General features: G+C 33.8%; 2 protein-coding genes across 3 annotated transcripts in view; both read right to left on the reverse strand.

Annotated features, from left to right (window-relative positions):
- Positions 1-6,870: 6,870 nt before the first annotated feature.
- LOC110026857 (PRA1 family protein F2-like) lies at positions 6,871-7,832 on the reverse strand. Its single transcript, XM_020728040.1, has one exon. It carries the CDS (start codon positions 7,758-7,760, stop codon positions 7,182-7,184), a length of 579 nt encoding a protein of 192 aa, XP_020583699.1. The 5' UTR covers positions 7,761-7,832; the 3' UTR covers positions 6,871-7,181.
- A 1,800-nt stretch (positions 7,833-9,632) lies between these two features.
- The window catches only part of LOC110026823 (histone deacetylase 2), an 82,163-nt gene continuing 64,603 nt past the window's right edge, over positions 9,633-27,192 (reverse strand). Inside the window, exons 11-13 of one of the 2 annotated variants that reach the window (XM_020727972.1) lie at positions 22,706-22,792; positions 10,056-10,143; positions 9,633-9,974 (exon numbers count right to left, since the gene is read on the reverse strand). In XM_020727972.1, coding sequence (XP_020583631.1) covers positions 9,871-9,974; positions 10,056-10,143; positions 22,706-22,792 — 279 coding nt within the window. In that variant the 3' untranslated portion in view covers positions 9,633-9,870. Of the gene's footprint in view, positions 9,975-10,055; positions 10,144-11,280; positions 11,328-22,705; positions 22,793-27,192 lie in introns of those variants that run through there. The other variant, XM_020727973.1, reaches the window with a different exon arrangement.

The raw sequence follows: 27,192 nt of genomic DNA on the forward strand, positions 1-27,192 counted from the left end.
CGAGCACGAGCTCGCTCGTGTTCGGCTCGTTTACACCCCTACCCAAAAACAATACATCATAATATAATTGCTGACATCTAAGCTCGATAAAAGTTTCTTAATGGAGATTGAAATTTGTTCAGTTGAGTATTTATGGTACAATACTCCATAAATTTGATCATAACACAACATCTTCTAATAAGATTTTTTAAGAATATTATTTCGCGATTCACATATTTTCAGAAAATATTGGACTTTCCATTCAATATGAAACATTAGCATCACCGACAATTTCTACATACAATATTTCTAATTCAAGATAAAATTAGGATTTTCTAAAGCCAATATCAACCGAGCAAAGATAACACATCATACGACATAAAAAGTTATGTCCCATAAATAATAAGCTGAGATCAATACAAAGATGAATTCTCTTCCATTGATAAAGCTTCGTGCACAACTTTGGACATTAAAATGGTTGAAAGTTTTTCAGCAATTTTTAATGTAATCTTGGATGGCAATGGCCTTTTTGATGAAATATATGAGCAAGCATCAACTATTGGCTCATTCGAAGAACAAATCGAGTTACTCAAGTCTCCTATGGTCAAAATTATTATAAGTAACATCTTTGTTGGTCCTATGTGCAAAAAGAATCCTTTAAAGTTGTGGCTGAATGGGTAGCTGCCTCAATTCAGTTGACTTAGAGATCTAACATTGAGGGCACAATTATTGTAAAAGGGAAGTGAATCAAGTGATGATTTGAACCTAATTGTACTTAATTTGGGGGTTTAGCTGCAACTAATTATAGAATGCTTAGCTTAAGTATGCATTGTATTCTATAGATAATAGGGGTGTCAAATCGGGTTTGCGGGTCTGGTTTGAGTTTGACCTAAAATTGACCCAAACCAAAAGAGCTTGATCCAAACCCAACCTACAAACCTAAAACTAACCCGAACACAACCTACAAACCTAAAACTAACTCGCATAACCCATTTAAAATAAGAAATAATAGCTGCTTGGGTCAATTTTAAGTCAATTTTGTGTCAATCTAGAGTTAAATCCAGGTTGGTGAGATGATTTCAAGTCAATTTAGAGTTGACGGGTCAATTTGAATTCATATTAATTTTTTGAACCCGAGTCTAACCGGAAAAAAAAAAAATAAACATGTTAAGATTTTTAATACAAATCCAACCCAAACTTTTCAAATCGGGTTCAAGTCGAGCTGGCATGTTCGGTCAATTTTTGACACTCCGAATAAATACCCCCACTTGAGTAATTTGAAGCATAATGAATAATGAACAAATTCCTTTTTTTTTTCTCCTACAATTCTTTTTTGTATCGATGTTTGAAGAGCTCCAAAATTTTCGATTAGGATCGAGGATCCAATGAATGGTAGTGTTTCATTCAATATGGTTCATTTGTTTTTCCTACCAAGAGCCTTGGGTGAATATCACCAAAATTTTAAAATATAGTTCAAGTTTTTATTAATTTTCTAATTTCAAATTATAATCGAGCCTAATTAATTATATATTTGATGATAACGATTTAAATATTGAGATTATTTACTGGGCATCGTTTAAGCTGTTAGGAAAAATTCATATATATATATATATATATATATATAACATATATACTTAATATATATCAAATTATTTGTTTGATACTTTCATAAGACTTATACCACCCATAATATACGTAATTTTAACATAGAACGTCATTAAATGAACATTTGATAGACTTTTAAGAAACTATTTCTTAAGCTAACAAATGAGTATGTTCACATTCATAAATAAACTATAAATACGATGAGCAATTAATCATATTTAATTATGTAAACAAACAGATATAAATGGATCTTAGTATGAAGAAATATTGAGCTTATTCATTACTTACAACCTTGAGTTTGGGACCAGAATAAATATTTTGCAATCACATGTAGAAGAAGATTCATAAATCAAAACCACCAAGCCACAAACATAAAAGAAAGATTTACATGCAGACCACACAATTCCTATGTATTTGCACATCTAATACAAAAACTAGGGCTGTAAATGAGTCGAACACGAGCGAGCCCAGGCTCAGCTCGTGGCTCGTGTTCCGCTCGCTTATATTTCGAGCTCAAAAAGTGCGTTCTTGTTCGGGTTGTTTGCTTAGAGAGCCGAACAGGAGCTGTTCATGAACAAAAAGTTATTTTGACAACCCTAATCACGTAGCCATAAAATGTTAAGAACAGGAGAAAAATTTAAAAATTATTGTTTATATTAAAACATCATTTCAATCTAATTTAATATTTTTTATTCTATTTTCTTATTCTATTTTCTATTAAAACTTTTAATTGATTATAAATCTTTGTAGTCTTATAATCAATTAATTTTTTTAAAAATACACATCAATTATATAAACGAGTCGAACACGAACGAACAAATACACATTAATTATATAAACGAGCCGAACACAAACGAACAAATCTTAGTTTGTGTTCGGCTTGTTAACCTAGCGAACGAACGAAACACGAGCTTCTTAACAAGCCAAACATGAGTTATTCACAAACAACAAGCCATTTTGACAGCCCTAACCCAAACTTCAATTTTTACATATATGCCACCTTACCTAAAGAGTGTATTTCATTTTTTAAAAGTTAAAATCGTGAAATTTTTATGTCAAATGAAATATTTTGGTGTTATAAATGTAAAAATCAAAGTTAAGGCATTAGATATGTAAACACATAAGAATTGAGTGGTATGTATGTAAATACCCCAAGATTAAAAAAAATGCTTCAGAAGCAGGCCGAGAATTGAATAATCGACAAGGTTGGAACAGCTAGGGTACAACAAGAAAACAACAGGTTCCGAATGGCGACAACGTTACAGATGGCAGCATGTCGGTCAAAATAGCAAGGCAAAGGAGAGAACAGTGGTGGAAGTGAAGGTGGATGGATGGCTAGAACTGCGATGAAGTGAAAAGGAGGGAGGTGAAGGTGATGATGGCGGCTAGAAGTACAGAAAAGAACAATCAAATGCTATTGCAGGCAGCTGTTGTAGGGAAGGAGCAACAGAGATCGATGTGGAAGAAACAGAAGGGGGTACGAAAAGATAATCACCACCTCGATAAAGAGATAGAACAATAACACCACCCAATTCCTCTGATACAACCCTCAAAGGGAGAAACAAACTTCAACGACCATCCTACACAAATTCATGCAAAAAACTAAACCTGACATCAGAAATACAAATATATAATAAGAATATAACCACGAGTGGCCCAAATGGATCGATCGCCTCCTCATAAGAAAACCTATATCGATTCAGTCCAGGTGAAAGAATGGGTCTCACTGAACGATCAAGTGCGGCACTTGCTGCTCTCACACAAGCATGGGCACCCCTGTGCTTGGCAGGATGCCTCTGTGTCAGTCTTCTGGAGTTGAGGAAGCTTCGACCTCATCTATCATAGCTTCTGTCTTCTTATAATAGTCAGGTCGACCTCACTGAATGTATCAAGAATGATAATCGCTTAACAAGTCAATCATTTAAGCACTGACATTCTGCAATATGTCCTAATATAATAAACATGCATCCTCTTTTGTCACATCCTGAGCTGCAGTAACATATAGATGTAGGTTTCCGTAATGTGAAACATTCTTCTTCCACTTCTCGTACTTAACAAAATGTAGCTGATAAACAAGTATGTGGTGGAGAAATCAACTATGGGATGAAATTTGTGGCAGGTTACGCTACTCTCACTAGCAACCACTCAAGAGAGATCTCTTCTTCTTCACTAATAGAACCCTGATCCCATTGAAGAATTTTCTTCTTCATCAAGCTTCTAAGTAAATTTTCAAAGTCGTAGTTCATCCCTCTCGTCTGTCCATTTGGTGGTGGGTACACTGCTAAACCGAATCTACTATTCAAACAACTCCATCTAATCTTCCATATGTAACTCAAAATCTTCTTATCATTGATAAGTTGGACCTCTCTCAGTAAGGGCAACTCAAAAGATAGGTTATATATATGAAAAGTTTGAAATCTTCTTATCTAAAGTTGCCTTGTGTATAATATATGTTCCTCAAACTCATGGCCCCTTTGGATATTCAATTCCAATCTTCTTGATGCTCATTCAAAGACCTGCAAAAATATAGTTCGAAGCACCATAATCTCATACTCTACATGAACATTCATTACCTTAGACTCACTAACTTCTAGAACGGTTACTGTCAACTCAGCTGGAAGGTATATCATGGGTTTAACTGGAATCAATAGTGTCTCTTTCTTATTGGCTGGCAGTTGGTACTCATCTTTCGCGTTGTCGCTCTCTTCAATATCTACTATGTCATTTTTGACTTCTTCAACTATTCCCTACTTAATGAAATATATCACCCACCTCATTGTGCAATTCGCTTCAATATTCCTAAATCCGTGACACTTAATACTATTTCTGGCTGAGACAGATTTAGGAATTCTAGTTCACTCTACCTGTTCTCTACTTGTTCCATTAGGTGTACTCTAACTGTAGGATCCCGAGGTTAAACTCCACTTGTGGGATTCAGTGGTCATCCGGTGATATGATCTCTCCGCTTTTGAAGCTAGAGTCTGAACATTTGATCTGTGGTGAACACTCATTACCTTAGACTCACTAACTTCTAGAACAGTACTGTCAACTCAGCTGGAATGTATATTCTGAGTTTAACTGGAATCGACGGCGTCTCTTTCTTCTTGGCTGGCAGTTGGCACTCATCTTTCGCATTGTCACTCTCTTCAATATCTACTATGTCATTTTCGACTTCTTCAACCATTCCCTACTTAATGAAATATATCACCCACCTCATGCAATTCGATTCAATATTCCTAAATCCGTGACACTTAATACAATTTCTGGCTGAGACATATTTAGGAATTCTAGTTCACTCTACCTCATCTCTACTTGTTCCATTTGGTGTACTCTAACTGTAAGATCCCGAGGTTAAACTCCACTTGTGGGATTCAGTGGTCATCCGGTGATATGATCTCTCAACTTTTGAAGCTAGGGTCTGAATATTTGATCTGTGGTGAATTTGTAGGTATTGGCACTGTATCTCTCATTTCATCTCGAACCAGATAGTGATCTTATCTTTTCCCTCACGCTGTCATAGGTAGTTCAAATTTTGTCACCAAAATAATAAACACTTCTTTAGCTTGTTGGCAGCTAGTTTCAACATTTTGTACGTTGGGCTCAATGAACTCATTTGGATCCATGTGGTCGTAAGAAAAAGACAAATCCATTTTTACTTCCAAATTATGGCTTCTCAGATATTTTAGATCATATCTTTGAGGAAGAGATCTTTCAACGCTAAATCCACATAGTGGAAGAGATTCACTCCATTACTTTGATTTAGAAAATCACTCTTGTGGCTATGAGTGACCCATTTGGATTGCCTCTTCTAGAAGGTGGCAAGCCTTTGTAGTAGCTGGCAGGTTTCCAACTCCATATCCTCCCTAGAAATCCTTTAGGCACCACTTTGTGAATTTCTCATAAACGACATCGTGTCATTTTCCCTCAATCAAACTTCTCATGATTATCGCAATGGCAGCATAGCTAGGTTTTTTATGTAGGTAGGTTGAAGGAGAAGTGTAAGGGTGATATAGAGTGAGAAAGAAAAATTTTAGGTGGATATAGGCTTGAGTATGATGGATGATAATAATCCTAGGATAGGTTACTGATTAGACTAGCACTGATACTAAATTATATTGTAGTTAACTCAAAACACAATAGGAAAAACAAATATTATCACTAAAAGTAAATAGACATTTACAATCAAACCATTTGAAAGGGAAATTAGAACAAACACGACACAAACTCACACTATGACTTGATTCATGGGTGGTGGAGGTCGGCTAGGTGGTTGAGGAACGAAAGTATGTGACTGAAATGAGTTTTAGTTTATTGAGATAACAAAAGGAGGAGCTGGAATCACGTTGCCAACAAAGCGGAAGGCTGGGACAACGAAGGCATCAAATGGGTTGGCAAGCGGAATAGTGAGGTGCAGTGAGAAGGCTAGAACGGCTGGTGGATGGTAAGAAAACAACATGATTGGTTTTTTTTTTTTTTTTTGGATGATTGCAAAGTTACATATGGTTGGACAACGGTCAAAACAGCGAGGCGAGGGAGGGAACAATGGCAGCAGTGAAGATGGAGGGTTGGAACTGTGATGACAATGATGAGGATGGAGAGGAAGGCGATAGCGACTACTGGAACTGCAAAAAATAACACTTGAAATGTTGTTGCGGGCAGCTCCAGCAAGGAAAGGGCAGCCAGCAGCGAAGTTGAAGAATAAGAAAGGGGATAGAGAAAGATAATCATCACATCAAGAGAGAAAGTTACAAGTGAAACACCGCTCAATCCCTCGATTACAACACTCTTAAGAGAGAAACAGACATCGGGGGCTGTCCTACACAAATTCACTCCAAGAATTAAACTTAGAACATAAAAAATAAAAATATAATTTAATTGGATAATTAGGAGTAGCCCAAAAGGAGGAGTCGCTCATCCAAAGGGAGAAAATCTGGACTAGTTTGGTCCAGCTGACAGAACGGTAGCGCGAAATGATTGTTTGCGGCGCTTGTCGCGCCTGCACAGCCCAGGGCACCCCCACGCCAAACATGGCACCCCCGCGTCATACAGAGCATATAAAATCAATACCCAAACCAATCAAACCCTCCAACCTTCAATAAAATCGGTGACAAAAACCAAAAATCTTCAAAAGCATTATTCGACCACAATTCCAATAAGCACTAATCAATTGCCAATCGTGGCAAAGAAGATGAACAGATTCATGAAAACGCACATACTTGTACAAAAGACAGTGGGAAAAGGATTGGGGGCCATAGCAAAAGCTCTATAATCACGACACCAAAATAGATCACCACGAAAGAAAATGCCTTCTTCCAAAAACCTAAGGTGGAGACCGTTGAATGGTAGTATTACAAACATCCTGAATGCGCGGTTGAAATTAGCCTGCGAGAAGTTGAATAATGCACAACACAGGCATTCGAAACATTTAAATCACACAAAGAAGCATAAAAACTGCAATAATTTATGAATACTGAGAAATAACACAAGGAATTTGAGCCTAAACGAAATCTGTACAAATACAACAGAGAAAAAGACCCAACAAATAAACACCCCCAAGCTTCAACAAATCCAGAAATGAATACCTAGATAGTCCAGAACTACGATACCGGAGAAGTCTTGCTGCTGCTCTCCCCAGCAACCGCATACCACCCACCGGCCGCAGCTGCCTCTTCATCGACAGGCAGATCGTCGGTCCTTCGCAGCACCGCGTGCACCAGAACCACCACAATCCCGGTAGCCACCGATCCAATAATGTCCAGCGTAGAATTGGTGATCAACAATAACGCAATGGTGAAAACCGTGAGACCTATGAGAATATAAGATTCTTCAAACGTCCGACCACCGATCACAAGTGACTGATCCCTAAGGAAGAAAAGGAACATCCATGCCGCGATCACGGCGACGTAGACTAGGAGCGAAACGGGATGGAATAAGAGGCTTAGGAAAACGACGAAGACGACGCTGATGGCGTAGTTCATGGAAAAGTAAGCGGCGTTCGTGCGGATCCGGAGGTAGGCATCGCCGAGGCTCAGGGGAAGGGAGAAAGCATGGGGTTGGATCATCTCGCGCCATGGCCGGCGGGTTGAAAGAGCAGATTGGCCGCGCTGTTTGGCGCGGGAGATGAAATCGAGAGACGGAGGAGAAGAGGCGGGTGGGATCGAGCCGTAGTCTGCCATTGGAAGTTTGGAATGAGCAGTGCTCAGGAAAGAGGGTGGAAACTGGAAGAGATCAAGTAAGCTGAGAGATGATAAAAAATAAATAAAAGGGGGCTTTACACTTACACCACTAAAAATTATTATAATTTTACATTTAACAGCTAGACTACTATATTTACATACATGTTATAACAAATTTACACTACAATCACAATATCACTATAGTCATTCCTTCAATCATGTTAAACTACACGAAAATATATCTAGCCAACACTCAAGCCACAAAGCCAGACAGTTCATATTCTTGCCCTTCATACCATCATCCAATCAAAGATCAATCAATTCTCTTTCTTCCTCTTCATGGAAGTATTTATCGTAGGTGATGCTCGAGTGTAATCCCTTAAGCCTTTGTTATAATATATGGTTGACATGGTGGAAGCACCCAAGAAAATCTTAAGAAAATAGTGTAGCTGATGATGGTCAAGATGCCATCCAATAAAAAAACTATCATATAACAAAATGATCGTAGATTTGAATATACTAAATAGACTGACTTTGAGCTATAACAAAATCTCTCTAATAATGGCTATTGTGCACAAAGCAGAAACAAAATAATATTCTAGAATTATATTACCTTAAACTTAAGTTCTTCTAGAAGTCGGATCATTAACAACCATAGTGATGTTAGAACTGTGAATTTATTGAATTTAACTCGAAGATTGATAATCACTCAAAAATTTATTCAGATTTTGGCTTGAATTGAAATAAACAATAAATTTTTTTCGAGCCGACCCCAACACAGCTCAAACTCGGACTCTCAACGGCCACCACCTCAACCAAATTTCCTAATTTAAGAGTTTACTATTAAACCATAACTGCACGCATTTGATAGAAGTTAAGAATAAATCAACTTTTCTATATTTAAAAATCATGCAGTCAACAATAACAGCTATTTACGCCTCAAGAGAACCGTGTCAGAAATGAATAGATTTATTTAATACAATATCATGTTATCATGTGAATATAATTATGATTTTTTATTAACAAAATGTACATTACATTTTGCCAATTTGCGGGACGAAAAATTATTCCATACAGACAACATATGTAGAGTTGTATACGTTATCTGATCCCGACCATCGATCAGAGCAAATGTGTATTTCAGTTGGCTCCATTTTTAACCCTTTTTTTTTTTAAATCTGATCGACTATCGAGATCGGACATCGCATGCATTTCTGTATACGATGTCCGTATGAAATAATTTTTTCACGGGGACATGGAAAGCATAGTAGTGTTATTTAACGGCACATATAAACCATTTAAAATAAAAGTAATGACTATTTTCTCAGATAATAATAAAAATCATAATGATAATGATAATAGATAGAAGCAACTATATAACTTTTCCATTGTTTGCCACCCATAAGTTTTGAATTTGCCATTCAGAATAAAAAAATTATCTCTGCAACTCATTAAAAGCAAATAGTATCAACGACAATATGATGCTTAAAGCCTGTTAAGCAGGTCCGAAAAATTGATTGCATTAGAGAAGCCAAACAGGACTCATAAAAATGTAAACAGGAAATTAAAATTTGGGGCATTTACATGCATTCCACCTAGTTCCTATGTATTTATATATCTAAAATCTTCACTTTATTTTTTTTACATTTATACCACCCAAATCTTTCATATCACATAAATAATACAACAACAATTTAATTTTTTTACAAGTGAAGTACACATTTTCCAAGTATAAATAAGGCGGTTTATATGTAAAAAAAATTAAAATTTTGGTGTTAGATATGTAAATACATAAGAATTAAGTGGTTTGCATGTAAATCTTCTAAAAGCAATTGGCATATGAATGTCTGAAAAAATGTTCCCAAAAATTTATTTTATTAAAAATGCCAAAAAGGCGAGCACTATCAAGAGCCAAACATCACCAATTTCAAATGTAAAGACGATTATAAATAAATCATACCAAACAAAGAACAGGTGAGGTTGTGTGCATCCAGTACATACATTATATAAATGCTTGCTTTCTGGAGCAATATTTTCTTATGTATGTACATTTTTACATGGTTAAATGCGATGGACGTCTATAATACAGCACGGCTATGCCTTCAGAATATTAAATATTGTTATTTGCAGAAGGGTTCAGATCAATCAATTTTTTCATAGAGAGATTTATAATAGAATCTGCAATAACTCTAGCACTTGATTTCATATATCCGCCTGAAATAAAACTGGCTTAATAAGACTATCCATTTAGGAGAACGAATGAGGAGTCATAACCAATTATGAGGAAATACGTACCTGAAGTTAGCATGACAATGGGAACATTCTTTTCTTTTGCAAACCTGAACACTTTCTCATCTCTTATCACCACTCCCTCCGAGCTCACCTGAAAAATTAAAATAAAGAGAGAAAAATTCAGAGAGAGTTTGGAAGGTTCGATGATTGCGTATTAGATACTCGATCATATGTATCAATACTTTGAAGTCTTCACTATTTACAAATTTAGCATCACTTCCAGAAAATGAAATAGGAAATCTACATATTAACAAGTGTCAAGACCAACTCGGAGAATTTATTAGTATAAGGCAACTCGTGGAGTATTCAATGAAAAAAAAAAAAAAAAAGATTTGGGGCTTCGTTCTGTTCTTTGAAATTTGAGTGATATTATTGGAAATGAGAATATTTAGAGTGTTAATTTTATAAACACAAGACTTCAAGTATTACAAATAGTTTACAAAAAATAAACGGTTGTAAAAATTCCTATGTACTCCAGCCTCCTTTTGTGGAATTGTTCCGAACTTCAAAGTGGACAGATCTACAACAACTCAAGCGCTCAACCATCGAGATATGATCCACTTTGGCCTAATGGTCTCACAATTTTGTCCAATTGGTGTGACTTCCCAAGAGTTCACCCATCCTAGAAGTGCTCCAACAAAAGCACGCTTAATTCTGAGAGTTTTTGATAAAATTCTAACCATTACACCAAAAGATGTATCGATGTTTAAGAAATTAGCTTCATGCTACTTAAGAAGTTTCACAAGATTTCTATATAAAAATAAATAAATAAATCAAGTCTAAATGTAAAATCCTTATTTTTGTTTCCTTTTTTTTTTTGTTTTTTTTTGTTCGGGCAAGATGAGCGCTTAACTTTGGCCACTTGAGATTCTTCATTTTATTTCTGACCAATACATTGCATGTTCGAGGGTAAAAATTCTGTGACGTTCAAAGTTAACTATCTAAGTAACTCAAGGGTCACCTATTTACAAATGGATGAATAATATAGAGTCAGAATTCCCTATAATTTCATTGCAGTTGTGGCTCAAGGGTCTCCCCATAAGGCGGTACCAAAGAGCCACAAGTAAATTTCACGTGCATTCAATTATTCTCTTGGTTAGGTTATGGACAAATTAGATACCTCATATAAGACAAGGCATCCTTAATTTATAATGCAAATAACTCATGTTGAAGTAAAAAATTACTATTCAATATTAACAGAACATGTTTAGAAACCTCAGACACTTACCTTCCAGCAAGCCAACTGATACTTGCTTTTCCAGGATATTCACTCGTCTACAATAAAAACAGCATCAGGTCATTGATCACCTATCATATGTGAACCAAGTCTACATCTCAACTTCAAAATATTGAGGGCTAATAGTGGAGCGAAAAAAATTTTAGAGGGGGAGAATGGGGGTGTCACGGCCTCTGCTCGAAAGTTTGGAATCAACAAAGATAGAAATGGATAGTCGGACCATCAAAAAGCTACTAATCCACAATATATAGAGTCAAAAAGCTACTAATCCACAATATATGTTCAGACCATAAAAAAATTTTAAAAAGTAATAATTTTTCACAATAACATTCAACCATCAAAAAGCAGCTAATCCACAATATATAGATAACATCTAATAAGATGAAATTATAAAGATTGAAACAATATAAGAAAATAAAAATGATTTAAGATAGAAACAAAGAGTCTACTACCTATCATCAACAATCAAGTTTCTCCGGTAATTAAGTCCTCTTATCAGTCATACCAGCCTAGCAGATCTTATCTTAAAAGAAAATTAAACTTACTAAACTTCAAACAACATAGTGAATAATTATCACTTCATTATAGGTTAAATTTTTTACGTAAATGTCTAACAAGATTGCTCGAAAGAATATGCTAGTCAATCTAAAAAGTGAACATTATATTTTTTATTTTATAAAATATTTATTAAAATAATCTCCCCTCATAAAAATTTTATCCTTGAAATTTAAAAATTATAATGAGAACAAACATATCTCAATTGAATAGCCACGGATTTCTTTCCTATATATCTGAAACTTTATCCCTAATAGCATGATTTTCTGATCCCTGCTTCCATAGAATATTTACAAATGGAATATCTTTGTGACAATTTCTTCATATCATATTCACATATCCTCTTACGCCCTTTTATATATATTAAACTATGTTGAATATCAATTAAATCTGCAATCACTCTATTTAATTTATAAAAAATAACTTCCTAAAGAAATATAAAAATATTATGTAGCTAATGGAGCCAATCAGTAACCCATCTTTCCAATCCTCTCCAAAATTTCATATGGACCAACATATCATAAACTCAACTTCCCTATCATTCCAAATACAGTGCACACCCTTTAATGGTATGATTTTGATAAAAACAAATACTCTGACTTCAAACTCAACTAATATGTGGCCAACATCATAATATTTGATTTGTTTTTCTTGCACAACTTTAATGTCTCTCTAATCATACGAATCTTTTTATTGACAACATATACTAAGATTTCGTTTGAGAGCACTTTATCTTTAAAATTTTGGTTATAAAGTTACCGTTGATAAAATAAAATCCCTACTTTTCATATAAAATGTCCTCTCTACTTTTCAACGCTATGAATTAAAATAAAAAACCAATGTGCCAGTGAAATTTGGATTTTGTGTTGACATCCGGGAAAGAGCTGCAATAGGCGTCTCCTTAGCCGCCTGAGGAGGTTATCGCGAGTGAAGTAAGAAGTGACGCAACAGAGCTCGCAGCCGGAGAAGATTTTGGTTGTGCTCATAGGTTTAGGAAAGCATGACGAGCTACCTCAAATATAAAACCAAAGATCAACTCAATTCTCCCCAGTTTGGGCCGACGAGTGTGTTGCTATGGGAACGTCTTCATATTCCTTCTCTCTTCCTCTTACCCCCCGCCATTATTTTGTTCCTGCTTTTTTTGCCCTAAGATCGTTCTTTGGGGAGCTAAGGTAGTAGCAATGAATCGCTCGGTAACTCCAAACTAATTTGCACCATAGTTGTTTTTGCTTGCTAACAAACTGGTTATGTTGACGCGAGTGTTGTGGAAAAAGAGTAGAAATTCAATTTATGTTCTCCATGTTCGAGTTTGTTTGTAGCTTGCATATTGATATCGATTAGTGAAAGCAGGTCAAACGAAAAGCTTTGGGTAGCACAAAAGCTTCTTCGACCGTGAAAAGGATGGTGGCTAATGTGGAGGAGGCTTTTTTGGACATTTTTGTTTTCCAAAAGGTGGAACGCAAGGGAGGTAGGTTCGGAGCCATAGAGATCTCGCATTCTAAAATGGCCGTGGAACATCTTTGAGAAAGATGCACCGTGAGGAGACAAGAATATACCAAACAGATGGGAATAACATTTCTGTCGTTCTGTGCTGTGTGCCTCGTTCTCAAATGAAGCCTAAATCTACACCAATGACTTTTCTTTCACCAACTTCAGTCCAACAAAATGGTGACATGCACTTTATTCAAGTTTGTTTGATAACTATTATATAAGCAAAACCTATTATAAATACATGTCTCCTATCAACCACCAAAATCAAGTACACAAACATAGTAAAACTTCTAAAATTTAATAGTCCTCTCAGATTGAACATCTATCTATGGGTGAAAAGTTCTACTAAAAGTCAATCTTGCATCTAGAGACAACTGAAATTTTCTCCATAATCTAGATGCCAATATATCATCTCAATCTGAAACTATAAATTTTGGTAAAACATACAATCGTGCAATCTCATCTACATATAACCTTGCTAATGTCTCCACATGATCTGTCTATCTAATGGGCAAGAAATAGTAACTTGGTCAATCTATCTATGGTAACCCAAAAAAGTATCTATTCATTGTCTTCATCTGGGTAACCCAACCACAAAATTCAAAATAATTTTCTCCCATTATTAGTACGTTATTTGCAATAGTTACAAATGATTACCTGGATTTTGATGCTTTGTTTTCACTAGCTGATATGCAGAACACTTAGTCACAAACTATGCAATATTTCTTTTCAATCCTAGCCACAAAAATATTTCCTTTAGCTCCCGATATAGTTCATTACTCCCTGGATGAATAGTAAAGCTAGATAAATGAGTTTCCTCCCAACTTTCTTTCTCAACCCCTCTACATCTGGAATATAGGTCATGCCTTCATAATTCAACAATCCATCTACATCTATCATATATATTTCCAAACTGCATGCCTTGACTTGCTATAAAATCTCCTGAACAATATTATATCTGACCAGTGAATTTCCAATTCTGCCTTTTAAAGCAGACATAACTATTAGCTAATTTAACTTGACAACATTTCCATCACTATAATCAAAAAGTAATAGCTCTAATCTTTTCATATCCCTGATTAATTGTTCCTGCTGAGTAATCAATTCTGAAGTTTTAAACCCTTCTTATTCAGCGCATCTACAACTGTATTTGTCTTTCTGGATGATATTGATTATCCAAGTCATAGTTCTTAATAAATTCTAGTCATCTTCTCCATCTCAAGTTCAATTCTTTCTGAATGAATATATATTTTAAGCTCTGATATTCAGTAAACACATCACATCTAACTTCACATAAGTAATGCCTCTAGATCATAAGTACAAACACAATGGTTGCTAACTCCAAGTCTTGTGTCGAGTAATTTATTCGTGATTCTTCAACTGTATAGAAACATGGATAATGACTCTTTCATGCTGCATAAACACATACGATAATTTTTTTAAATGAAATATCACTTTAAATTTGAAACTCATTTAACCTGAAGGAATAGTCAAAACCAGGGCAATCATTTAACAATTTTTCATCTTGTGGAAATGTCTCCTCAGAATGATATGTTCATTCAATTTTTATTGCTTTTCATGTTAGTTTGGACAATGCTATAATAATCCTATAGAATCCTTCCACAAATCTCCTGTAATAGCCAGTAAGACCTAAAAAACTACTGACCTTTGTAACAGTTGGTCTAGACATGCAATTGACTTGATCTTATTTTAATCCATAGATATACCATCTTCATTGAATATATGCCCAAAAAAGTCACACTTTTTAAATAGAATTTGCATTTAGAAAATTTTGCATATAACTCGTGCTCCTTCAAAACTTATAGAACAACAAGAAGATGATTTGAGTGATTGTTTTGATCCGTTGAACACAACAAAATATTATATATAAACATTAGCACATATATATCCAAAAATTTCTTTAAGATTATATTCATCAGATCCATAAATACTATTGGAGCATTAGTCAATCCAAAAAACATAATCATAAATTCATAGTGACCATATCTAATCCCGGATATCATTTTTGCCATATCACCTTCTTTAACCTTCAAATTATGATAACCTGATCTCAAATCATTTTTAGAAAATACAAAAACTCATTCTAACTGATCAAATGAATCATCAATTATCGGTAGTGAATATTTATTCTTAATAGTGAGCTTATCTAATTTTATGTAATCAATGCACATGGGAAACTCACATCAACTTTACAAATAATATTGGAGCACCCTAAAGTGATGATCTTGGCCTGATAAACCCCTTATCCAATAATTCCAGCAACAAATTTTCAACTCCAACAATCCTTTTATGTCATTCTACATTGTGCATTGGATATTAGCCCAGAACCTGTTAATAATTAAATAGTGAAATATGGATAAATTAAGCAAAACAAAAACGAAACGGGGAGGCAAAGCGGCTCTTGCGGCCGTGAACTTGAAATAAAACAGAGTTTTTGTAGAATAGTGGTCAACTCGACCGCATGAATCAAGCACATGAAATTTCAACTCGGTTCAGAATACGATCTACAATGTCGAAACAATTGCTACCTAAAACTTAAAATAAACCTCTAATCAAATAAACTTAGTCTGCGGGGTATCCTAAGATAAGGTAACTCATGTAATAACTAAAAATAATAATAAATCCAACAGGTGTAGGGATACGCATCTCTTCTGTTACGGCATAAGAGATGTATCCCTTTTGAACCAATCGAACATAACAGGCGAAAGACAGCGAGAGAGACCGAGAGAGGAGAGACGGTCGTGCCCTAGCAAAAGAGAAGAAAAATTGGAGCTCTAAGGAGTAGGTCACGCTTCTCGTAGTACTAGCTATAGAGGAAGATTTCAGTTTCGGGTTGAGCCACAGTAGAAGAGGAGTAAGAAAGGAAGTTGTGTCGTCTTCGTGTTCAGAGAAGGAGGTCGGACTTGCGGCGCAATGTCGCGTGCGAGAAGAATAGTTCCTGCAGAAAGATCAACGACGCGTGCAGGAATAAGAGGAAGCTTCAATTGTTGTCGAGAGGAGCAGCCTCACACAGGAGACATCTCAAGCAAAGTAAAATTTGTGTGAGGGTATGAACAAAGTAGGAGAGGAAGCTCGAGGTGTCGGTAAGAACCAAACCGAAGCTTATAAGGTAAGTTAGAGGTTTTTCTAAGGCCCTGTTTGGTGCAGCTACAGCTTTTCAGCTTTTTAGCTTTTTAGCTGCAGCTGCGCTGCCTCAAGAAGTTGCTGTGGGGAAGCTGATGCGAGGAAGCTGGCTGGTTGTTTGTTGGAGCTGTGTGAAAACAGCTGTGGGGCGGCTGTTTCTGAAAAAATGACAATTATGCCCCTGTTTAGTTAAACTGTTTGGAATAGAACAATGACAGTCTTATATATGATACAACAGAAGCAGAAATTTATTTTACAAACTAAAAATGTAAAAAATAGACTTCTACAATTTTTAGCAATCCTAAAAGTCATAAATTTGATATTTTTTTAAAAAAATTTCAAATAAAAACAATATAAAATTACATACAAGTAGTTCATGCTTCACCAAAAAAACAAGCATATGCTGCACCAAAAAAAAAAAAGATGATTTACATACATCCACATACATACAACCCAATTCTTAAGTATTTACATGTCTAACACTAACTTTACTTTTTTCGTTTATACCGCCCAAATCTTTCATATCACATAAAAAAAACCACTCTTTTAACTTTTAAAAAGCGAAATACAAATTTTCATGGAAATGTAAGACAATATATATGATAAAATTGAAGTTTGGGTGTTAGCTCAATTCCTATGTATGTACACATGTAACACCTGTACTTCAATTTTTACAAACATAAAATGACAACATTCTTTGGGTCTTATAAATGTAAAACATAAAGTTTAGATATGTATATGCATAGTAATTGGTTGGTATAATTTTAAATGTAAAACATAAAGTTTGGAAATACAAGCATTCATTTACAAAGCTACACATACTATAAGAGAACAAAGAGGCATGCAACAAGGATCCAATTAATTGAAGTTTCCGAATTTATTCAAATATGTTACTTCAGCTTCTTCAAGGTTGATTGTTTTCTGATGCAGTTAAACAAGGAAAGAAACAGTCATATGCTGCTGCACCTGCTCCATCAAACCAATCCTCCAATACTTGTAATCCTTTACCATTAAGCACCTCCAACGATGGAAACATATAAACCTTTTCATTCCAATGGAATTTATAATCAAGCTTTCGTTCAGACTGATGTACTCCAGATTGGAGATCAAATCTGCATTGCACCCACTCAGTTCATATGTATTTACATATCTAACACCTAAACTTTAAAATTACATATATATAAGTATCAATAAGTTCAATCTAATCAAGCTAGTTTATATCAAAATAAAAAGCTTCAGCATTATATCAACTTCCATATCAAAATAAGATAAGTTTCATATAAGCATTATTAGAAACTAATTGAAGTTACTCAAAATAAGATACTTATGGTGATGTAAATAAGAAAAATAAACAATCAATAAAATAATTCTTAAATCTTAGGATAAGGAAACATGGACATATATAAATAAGTATGTGAATCCTAAATCTTATAAAGAAAAAGAATTCTAAATTCCAGCGAACAAGCTAAATTTACATACATAACACATAATTGGTATGTATAATGCACTAACTATCAATAAAACAACTAAAATCATGAAAAATTTCCATAAATTTTCGTTACTTCTCTCTTGAATTAGCTGTTGTCCAAAATCACATATCGTGATTCAAACTTAAAGTTACATTCCTTTTTAAAAGAAGAAGAAGAAGAATGTAATTAGACATTGTTTTACTTTGCAGAAGAGGAAGAAGAATGTAATTAGACATCGTTTTACTTTGCAGAAGGAGCCAGAGAGTGGGAGACAGAGAAGATGACAACGGAGTTGAGCGGAGAGCTGAAGCGAGAGAGAGGGAAGTGGTGAACGGCACCTAGGAGAACGGTACCTGTGAGCGACGATGGGAGGAGGAAATCATCGAACGACCCTTCTCCCACCAGCAGTACCATTCCTCCTTCCTCCTGGCGGGTTGTAGGGCAGAACGCGTGAGAACTTACGAAGGAGAAATTAGGGGTACGAGAGTAAAAAGCTTAGCGGTAACACGGGTCGCAGGGTTTCACCCGTGGTCGGCGTTTCGCCCAGATTCGCGGCAACAACGAGCAAAACGTCGCGCCAAACAGTGCCAAACCGCGGCGTCCCGCCGCACCGCACAAAGGAAGTTGCGCCACACAGAACCTAAGTTTTGTTTTACACAATAGTCATGTTAGGATTATCGTATAGTTAATATATAATTGTTATAAGTAATGTCATAACTTATTATATCGGATTTTATTATTTAATGATAGGATGTGACGGGTTGAAAATTATTTACTTTATAAGATTTAGAGATTTTAATTGTTGATTTCACATAAGGAGAAGGTAAATGTTAAACATTTAATGAGGTATATATCTTTAGAATAATTAATTATATGAAATGAGATTAAATGTTAATATTAAGTTTTGATAAAACAGAAAATTTTTAAATCGAGAAATGGAGATTGAAGGAAAAAAAGAAATTGTGGCATAAAAGATGAGTATTTGAATTGAATATTAATTTAATCAAATAAATAATGATTTAATTATTAAAATAAATTTTATTAGTTAATAATGTCATAAATTCAAGGTGGAAAATATTCAAATCCGAAAACAAGAAGAATTTGCAACATTAAATTTTACTGCATGATGTTAGATTTTGGCAATTCAAATTATTAAATTGGATGATCGACAAAAGTAGAATGGAGAAGCCTTGAAATGAGTAATTATATTTTAAACATTTTTCCGATTGTAATTCAATAATCTTTAGACCTTATATGATTAGACCGAGTGAGGTCAAATTGTTGTGCTTGTGCTTGCTTGCTCACTGGACATTTATTAGAATGAGTAAATAGTCTTTATCATTTGCATAGATTTCTTTTACATGTTTTTAGGTTATCATGGTAAGCTTAGGAAGTGCTAACTTTATTTTGCAGGACTACTGTAGTAAACCTAGACTGTCATAGTGACAGATGTATCTTTTATCATTGCCTTTTCTCTTTAAAAAGTTCGGTTGTTTGTCACTGTAGATAAACCATTGACATCTGAATCATCCAAGGGAAGACGAACATAAAATAAATGATGAACCTCAACTAAATCAACAACGATGTTTAAATGACACTTTTGACTGACGAGTTTGACAGATTTACGATTGACACTCTCTTCTTGTTTTTAGTGTTCTTGTTGTTTGTGCTAGATAGGTCTGACCAGATTTTTACGAAGTGAGATTATTAGAATAATATCGTCTACCTCAACGACCTTCAATGAGAGGAACGAATAAAGACCGATGATACTATTCGCCAACTCTTGGTGAAATTGTTGCCCCCGATGCTCTAAAATCGTCAATAGTCCTAGCCTGATTAGAGTAATTAGCCTGCGGACTGCACTATTTTACAAAATATTTACAAAAATAAAAATAAAAATTTCTTTTCTCTGTTAAAGTGAACTCTGCATGTAAGTCTAAACAGCAACTTTTGCATGAAAAATCAAAGAATTTTGGTATAACTTACAAAGGTCTATGGCTAGTCACTTGGATTGAGGTTATGGATAGCCTTCCTTACATTGTCGGTTTGGGAGCTCTTACCCAATGTTGGGAAGCACACAGTACAACTATGAGCCCCCACCTTTACTGATGTCTCATACCTAGTCTTGGTCTTCCATATGTGAACACGGGTTTTGCTTTGCCTGTTCGTGTTTTGTTACAACTCGTTTTACTGCTTTTCGCACTACAAGTCCTGTTTTTTCTTTTTTTGTAATTTATCTAAATTCAATGCAAATTATATTATGCTTTATGAACTGACCATGCAGCGGTAGCAGAAGTCCTGATACACATTTTATTTTATGAGCTACAGTTCATTTATTTACTACACATTACTTTCTTACCTGCATTCATTTACTTTAAATACAAAATCAAAACATTAAAACATACCTGGTAACTTTTTGAATTTTAGACCTTATGACTGCTATTTCAACAAGGAGCTTGAAGCATACGTCGTGGGCAGCGCGTCGAGGACCTGCAGAAGGACATTTTCGAGAGATCAAACAAATCTACAACAGCAAACCTCTCCTTAGAATTAAACAATAACAACTCATAGGACTTCGACGTAGCTCGCTCAACGCGACGTAAATCCTCACATCCTCTTTTGGCACCGGTGCAACCATGTTGTGCAACATAAGTCTTAATTCACTTCAGGTTCTGAGGTTGTCGTTTGTTACGACGTAAACACTCATCTCTTTGTGGACTATTTGCATAATCATATATTATGCAAATGTAAGTCTCAAATAATAAAATTGGCAAGATTTAATAATTGAATAATAATATCTCCAAAACGCAGACACACAGTAGTATAGTTTGGGAAGTCACTGAGGGTTCTCCTCAAGATCTGTGACGTCCCCCACCTTTTCATTCCTTTGGACTCCTGAAAATAAATGTTCCTATTTGAACCACTCCTACTTGTCTTTCTACGTCCTACCGTGAAAACATAAACCTCGAATTCTTGAAGACTAATATCTCTGATCATCATTGAGAGTTTTCTCAAGTGACTCCCGTCATTTGGGATATAATTAACTATAGAGGCTTGCCTCTATAGTGAACTTGGAACCCAGGTAAAATAAACCCTACTTAATCTTTATATTATGTAGAGGAACTTGTATGTCACACATAAAAGGTTCGCATGTCAAACAGATGTAAAAAATCTCTTAATTTGCAGGATTGGGTCAATCGTCGAGGTATACACTTTTCTTTCAGGAATGTGTAGTATTCGCGGTATCGGACACGATTATGCAAAATATTAAACTAATGAGATCCATTTGGTCTCATTTTTCGAAAATTAAATCATACTACTTTCAAAACCCAAATTATATACCTCTTATATTAAAATAAATTAAAAAAAAATTTCAAATCGAAAAATTGATCGACAACCGCATAGCAAGATTTAATTTCCTCTGCATTTGAAATGCAAATTATTTTTTGAATTTTTAATTATAAGAATAGTGTAGATATTTTCCTTGGATTGATTTATTTTATGTTTTAATTGCCCCGAGGATTAATAGATTTCAATTGAGCTTGTTACCTTTGCAAAGATACTTATCTCTTGCAAGAGATTTATACATCCTGAAATGAACTACTTAAATTAAAAATTTCCTTAAACCCCATATTCTCCAAGCTGCATGAGGATTCTGCATTCATTTGTCTTTAACTTATGGCTATTAAAGCCTATTTGGTTACTTAGAAATTACCATGATGAACCTTTAAGATTATAGCATTTACTCTAAAGTAATTAAAAATTATTTTATTAAAATTACAATAATTTTCAAAAGAATTCCGAAGTTGTTCTGCAAAAGAATTATCTTTCTTTCATGAACCCCTTTTATTTTTTTTAGTTTACATCACTCATCGTCTCCAATTTTATATAATGAATTGATCATTTTGAATTAATATGTGACTTAATTTATTTTTAGCCCAGCATCCATGAAACAAGTGAATTTCAAGTAGGAAATAAAAAGCATGAATAATCCAAATTTTTATAATATGACTGCTTTTTAACAAAAATTATTCCTAAAAAATTGTCAAATATGGTTTACGAAAATTTCATAACCTTTTCATTAAAATGATTATTGTTACAACTACTTGTAATGATAAACCTTTTTATTTGATATCTTCAAGGAAAAACCTCAAATAAATAAGTAGAATCTAAGGTTCTAAAACATTATTTTAAATTTTAAAGTTTTATTCATGTGCAATTATACTCGTTAGTATGTATGTGTGTATATAGAATCATTTTCTAACAGAAATGCTTTAATATGGTTACAATGTAAAAATTAGAGTCATTAGCCCAAATCTGCCCCAAAAAATCTAGGTTCTGGTTGAACTAATTACCATCCCGGTCAAACATGTAAACCCAATTATTATTAACTATTTGGGTTTGGGTTATGCAGATTTCAATTGGGTTAATTGGATTAGATAGGTCCTATTTAATTTAATTGGGTCATGTTGGTCCTAAAAATTACAAGATCTATACAATAAACATGTTAGATGAGTCAAATTTGAGTCTAATATTTTGACCCATAAAATAAATAATTTTTTTTTTTGTCAACTTTGACCCGAACCTAAGTTGTCAACCAAATTTGCACCCAAGTATGGAGGTGAACAACACATGGAAGATCATACGCGAAAAATGTGCATAAATCTTATACTGTGATTTATACGCCCAGCAAAGGATATCAGAGCTGAATAAAAAAACAACTCTAAACAAAAAATGATAAATGGTTAAGATAGTACCTTCAACCTTCCCAAAGGATCTCCATCTAGAATATCAGTGCCAGCATTGTAAACCAGCAACTCAGGATCAAATTGATTCCTTGCAACCTATAATCCAAGCACAAAATAGATCAATTGACTAAAATTTAACAATATAAAAACTAAGCATCTTAAATAAGCTGAATTGATACAGTGCATTCGAAGGTCTAGAATTCACTTGTGCTAATTTACAATGATATGCATAAAAAATAATTAAAGATCAAGATTTCATCAATTTCAATGCAAAATCAAATAATCACTTATAATTTGTTCCCAAAAATAAATTAAAACTAATCAAAATAAAAAATTTGCAATATATTTGGTAAATGATGATCCGAGTGGCGTATTAGGATTCAAATCGCAAAAAAGAACCAAAAATATAAGGAAATTTGACCAAATCTCAATCACACGTGCAAAAAGTTTGAAAATATTAGTTAATAAAGATCTAGGTCATAAACCAGTATAAGATGTCAGGGAATTCCAATCATATATTTAATAACCAAAAAATTATGTACATTTAATTAAAAATAATATTAAATTTTGATTAAATAAAATAAAAAAATAATATTAAATAATTTAAAATTTAATGATCAAGGAGTGTTTAATAACTAGGCAAGATCATTTACTTATTTTCGAGAATGCATCTCAACAGCTCATCTCTCTCTCTCTCTCTCTCTCTCTCTCTCCCCTCCTCTCTCTCCCTCTCTCTCTCTCTCTCTCTCTCTCTCTCTCTCTCTCTCAGAAGTTTTGAATGAAATTTAAAATATTATTAATTAAAAAGTGATTATTATTAAAAGTCCAATAAAATATTCAAAAAATATAAGATATAAAGAGATCAAATAGTTATAAGGTAAGTAAATAAAAAAAAATTATAAGAATAAAGTTAACTGAACTCATGCAAAGATTATACTTTATAAATATTTCAATCATAAAAAAAGATTGTTTAAATTAATTAATTAAAAATAATAAATTATGTTGAATTAATGGCTAATAATATTACCGTGTCTTGAAATTAACTAAGGTGGGTACGCATGATCGAACAATAAGAATTAATTTTTTTATATTTATTTTTTATAACTAAATATTAACAAATGAAAGAGTCACTAATTAAATTAATTAAAACAGATAAAGAAATTCACCTCATTATAAATTGTCCGTGTTTTTTATAAACATTATCTCTTCTATTGCTCATCATTTAATAAATTAATTGCACATGTAAAGTTAGTTTAAACAAATGTGAGCTAACCAAGGTCAGTACATACACTCCTAAACTACAATAATACAAGGGAAAAAAAACAATATATATACCAGTTAAGCTTTTAAAAAATAATATAAATATTTGATATTTTAAAAATATAATGTTATTTAATAAATCTTATTGTATTCATATCTATATTATTATATATGCGTATAATCATCACAAGAGTAATAACAACAATAACAAGTCTTTATCACACTAAGTGGGGTCGGCTACATGAATCCCTTTCCTCCATTGCGTCCTATTGAGTGTCACATTTTCATTTAACTCTAATAGATTAAGATCATTTTTTATACAATATGTCCAAGTCTTTTTAGGTCTACCTCTACCTTTCTTAACATAAGCCGAATCTAAAATACCTGCTCTCCTAATAGGATCATCAGGTGGTCGACGTTTAATGTGAACAAACCATCTAAGACAACTCTCTCTAATCTTGTCCACCATTGGAGCTATTGGAGCTACACCCATTGGAGCTACACCAACCCTATCACAAATATATTCAGTTTGCATTTTATTTATAAGTGTAATATAAACAACCGTCTAAAAATTATGCAAATTAAAGTACTTCAATATCAATATCTTTTTTCATTAACGCGCACGGGTATCCTAGCATTCTCATTCTAATACTATAAAGAGTTGACTCCATCATAGTCAAGTATGCACCGGCAAGCATATATGCATCGATATATATATATATATATATATATAAAATCAAATTCATACAATTATCCTGTCATACAATATAATATAGAAGAATCTTTAAATAACATGTTATAATTCCTACAAAAAGGAGACCTAACATTCAAATATGATCAATTAAAAGAAAAGTATATAAATCTGAATAAATTGAAATATGAATTTATAAATATTAATAACTATTAATGCAATTGATTGAGAAGAAACAAAAATACTACTATAAATCTATGAGTAAAAGTACTCACTTCGATTTCAATTAATTTATTCTTTTATTTGTCTTGACGTCGACTCTTCTAAAATTGAAAACTTAAAATAAACATGGTATATATTATTAAAATTTAATTTATTTATTATTTTAATTAATTATTAAATTTACATTATTTAAGTAATAACTTCCATCGTTTTAATTTATGAAATCCAAATTACTATATTTTCCTATTAAAATTAATTAATTAAATTATAATATAAACCCAAATTTACCTTACCGAAGTTTATTAATGTCAATCTTTCTACTCTATTTCTCACACTTCGTCTTCTATTCCCCTCTAATATAAAATTCTAACCAAAAGTCCTAATTTAATAAAAATTTTTATTAACATTAACATTATTAAATCAACAAAATTATTAAATTTTACCTTTAAAGTCCTAATCGAGCCCTAAACCATGTGAAATTTTTCTTCTACCCTTATGGACGTGATTCTACCTCCTTCCTACGCACGAAGGCTCCTTCCCCTCAATTTCCTTCAATTGGCCACACAACACTGACGTCGACTCCTACTCTGCTTGACATCAATGCCGCCTCTCGACGTCGGCTAGGTGAAAGCTCCGACTGATGCTCATCTTCTCCTGCACTTGTATCCTTTGCTCTCTCACTTCACGAGAGCTTGTCTTCTCTCGTTCAACCAGAATGTCGCAGTCCTTTCCTCCAAAGCCACTTGACCTTCAAGTAAGTCAATTGTGACAATAAATAGAGCGATATTACCCTTATGTTTTCCCAACAACATGCATGCTCTCCCCCTCTTCAGTTCTCTCAGGTATTCGAGACGTCACATAAATTATAATTTAAATATATTAAAGGAAATTTATAATTAGTTTGCAATAACCGGAAAAAATAAATTTAATTTCCACAGTCCAATCGTATGTACCCATCTTGATTAATTCCAAGTCTCAGACCGAATTGTAACAAAAGTCAAAAGAATAATTACACAATAATTAATAATAATAATAAAATTGAAATGTTAAGTTAACTCTAACAAAGTAACTATGTTAATTCAGGCAAATTGATGCAACCAAGATTATAGAAAAGGGGAATCCATTAGACAATGAAGTGTCGCCTATTATAAATGTGAACACGAATGCCCGACCCAGATGATAAGGATGATGAAACAATTAATTTAGGAGTCCAAACCGCAACTTCGTGTTGTTATGGATAAGTATTTAAAAAAATTTTAAAATATGTGTCCACCTTTTCTCCAAAGAACTGAAGATCCAATTGAAGCGGATAATTGGTTGATAAGGATAGAAAAAATATCAGACAATATGATACGTCCAGATGAAAGAAAACGTCGTTAGGTACTTTTTTGTCTGATGAGGATAGAAAACATACTAGAAAATATGCATGTTCGGGTGAAAGAAAAGTACCATTAGCTACTTTTGTGTTGGATGTAAAAGCTAAAAGGTGGCGACAACGGCAACGTCGGGACAAACTAGAGAACATACCCAATATGGTGATAAGTTGGGAGGACTTTGCAGAGTTTTTCAAAGAAAGATTTATATCTCTATCCGCTAGAAGACATATGAATGACAAATTCATCAATTTGGTGCGATGAGAGAAGACAATTATATAGTATGAAGTAGAGTTCACTGCACTATCCAGGCATAAACCGTAGTTGATAGCTACTGTATAGGAGAAATGTTATAGATTTTGTTCTAGAATAACGGATTTGATTAGGAAGTCATTGGTGCCTTTTGGAGATTGATGACTACATGGTGTTAGTAGAGTGAGCTAGTCAAGTAGAGGTTGATTTTCAAGTTCTTCAGAAGCGTAAGAAGACACACAATAGAAAAAGTATGATGAAAGAGAGCATGTGGATCAATCAGAGAGATTTAATGAAAAGAAGCCCAAGTTCAATTCTGATGGATTTAGTAGTGGCACTATTCAGAGTACTATAATCATGTATGTAAAATGTGGAAAACAACATGTCGGTCAACTTTTTCGATTGATTAGATTTATTTGAAAAATATGATATATGAAAATATTTTTTAAGATTTAATTTAAATATAAAAGATATATAGTTTGGGTTTTGAAAGTAGTATATTTTAATTTTTAAAAAATGAGACCAAATGGATCTCATTCGTCCAATAGTTTGCATAATCGTGTCTGATACCGCGAATATTACACCCTCCCGAAAGATAAGTGTAGACCTCGGTGATAGACCCAATCCTGCAAACTAAGAGATTTGTGACATCCGTTTAGTCTGCGAACCTTTTATATATGACCGACAAATTCCCCTAT

The sequence above is a fragment of the Phalaenopsis equestris genome, unplaced genomic scaffold, assembly GCF_001263595.1.
Source record: "Phalaenopsis equestris unplaced genomic scaffold, ASM126359v1 Scaffold000402, whole genome shotgun sequence".
Classification (NCBI taxonomy): Eukaryota; Viridiplantae; Streptophyta; class Magnoliopsida; order Asparagales; family Orchidaceae; genus Phalaenopsis; species Phalaenopsis equestris.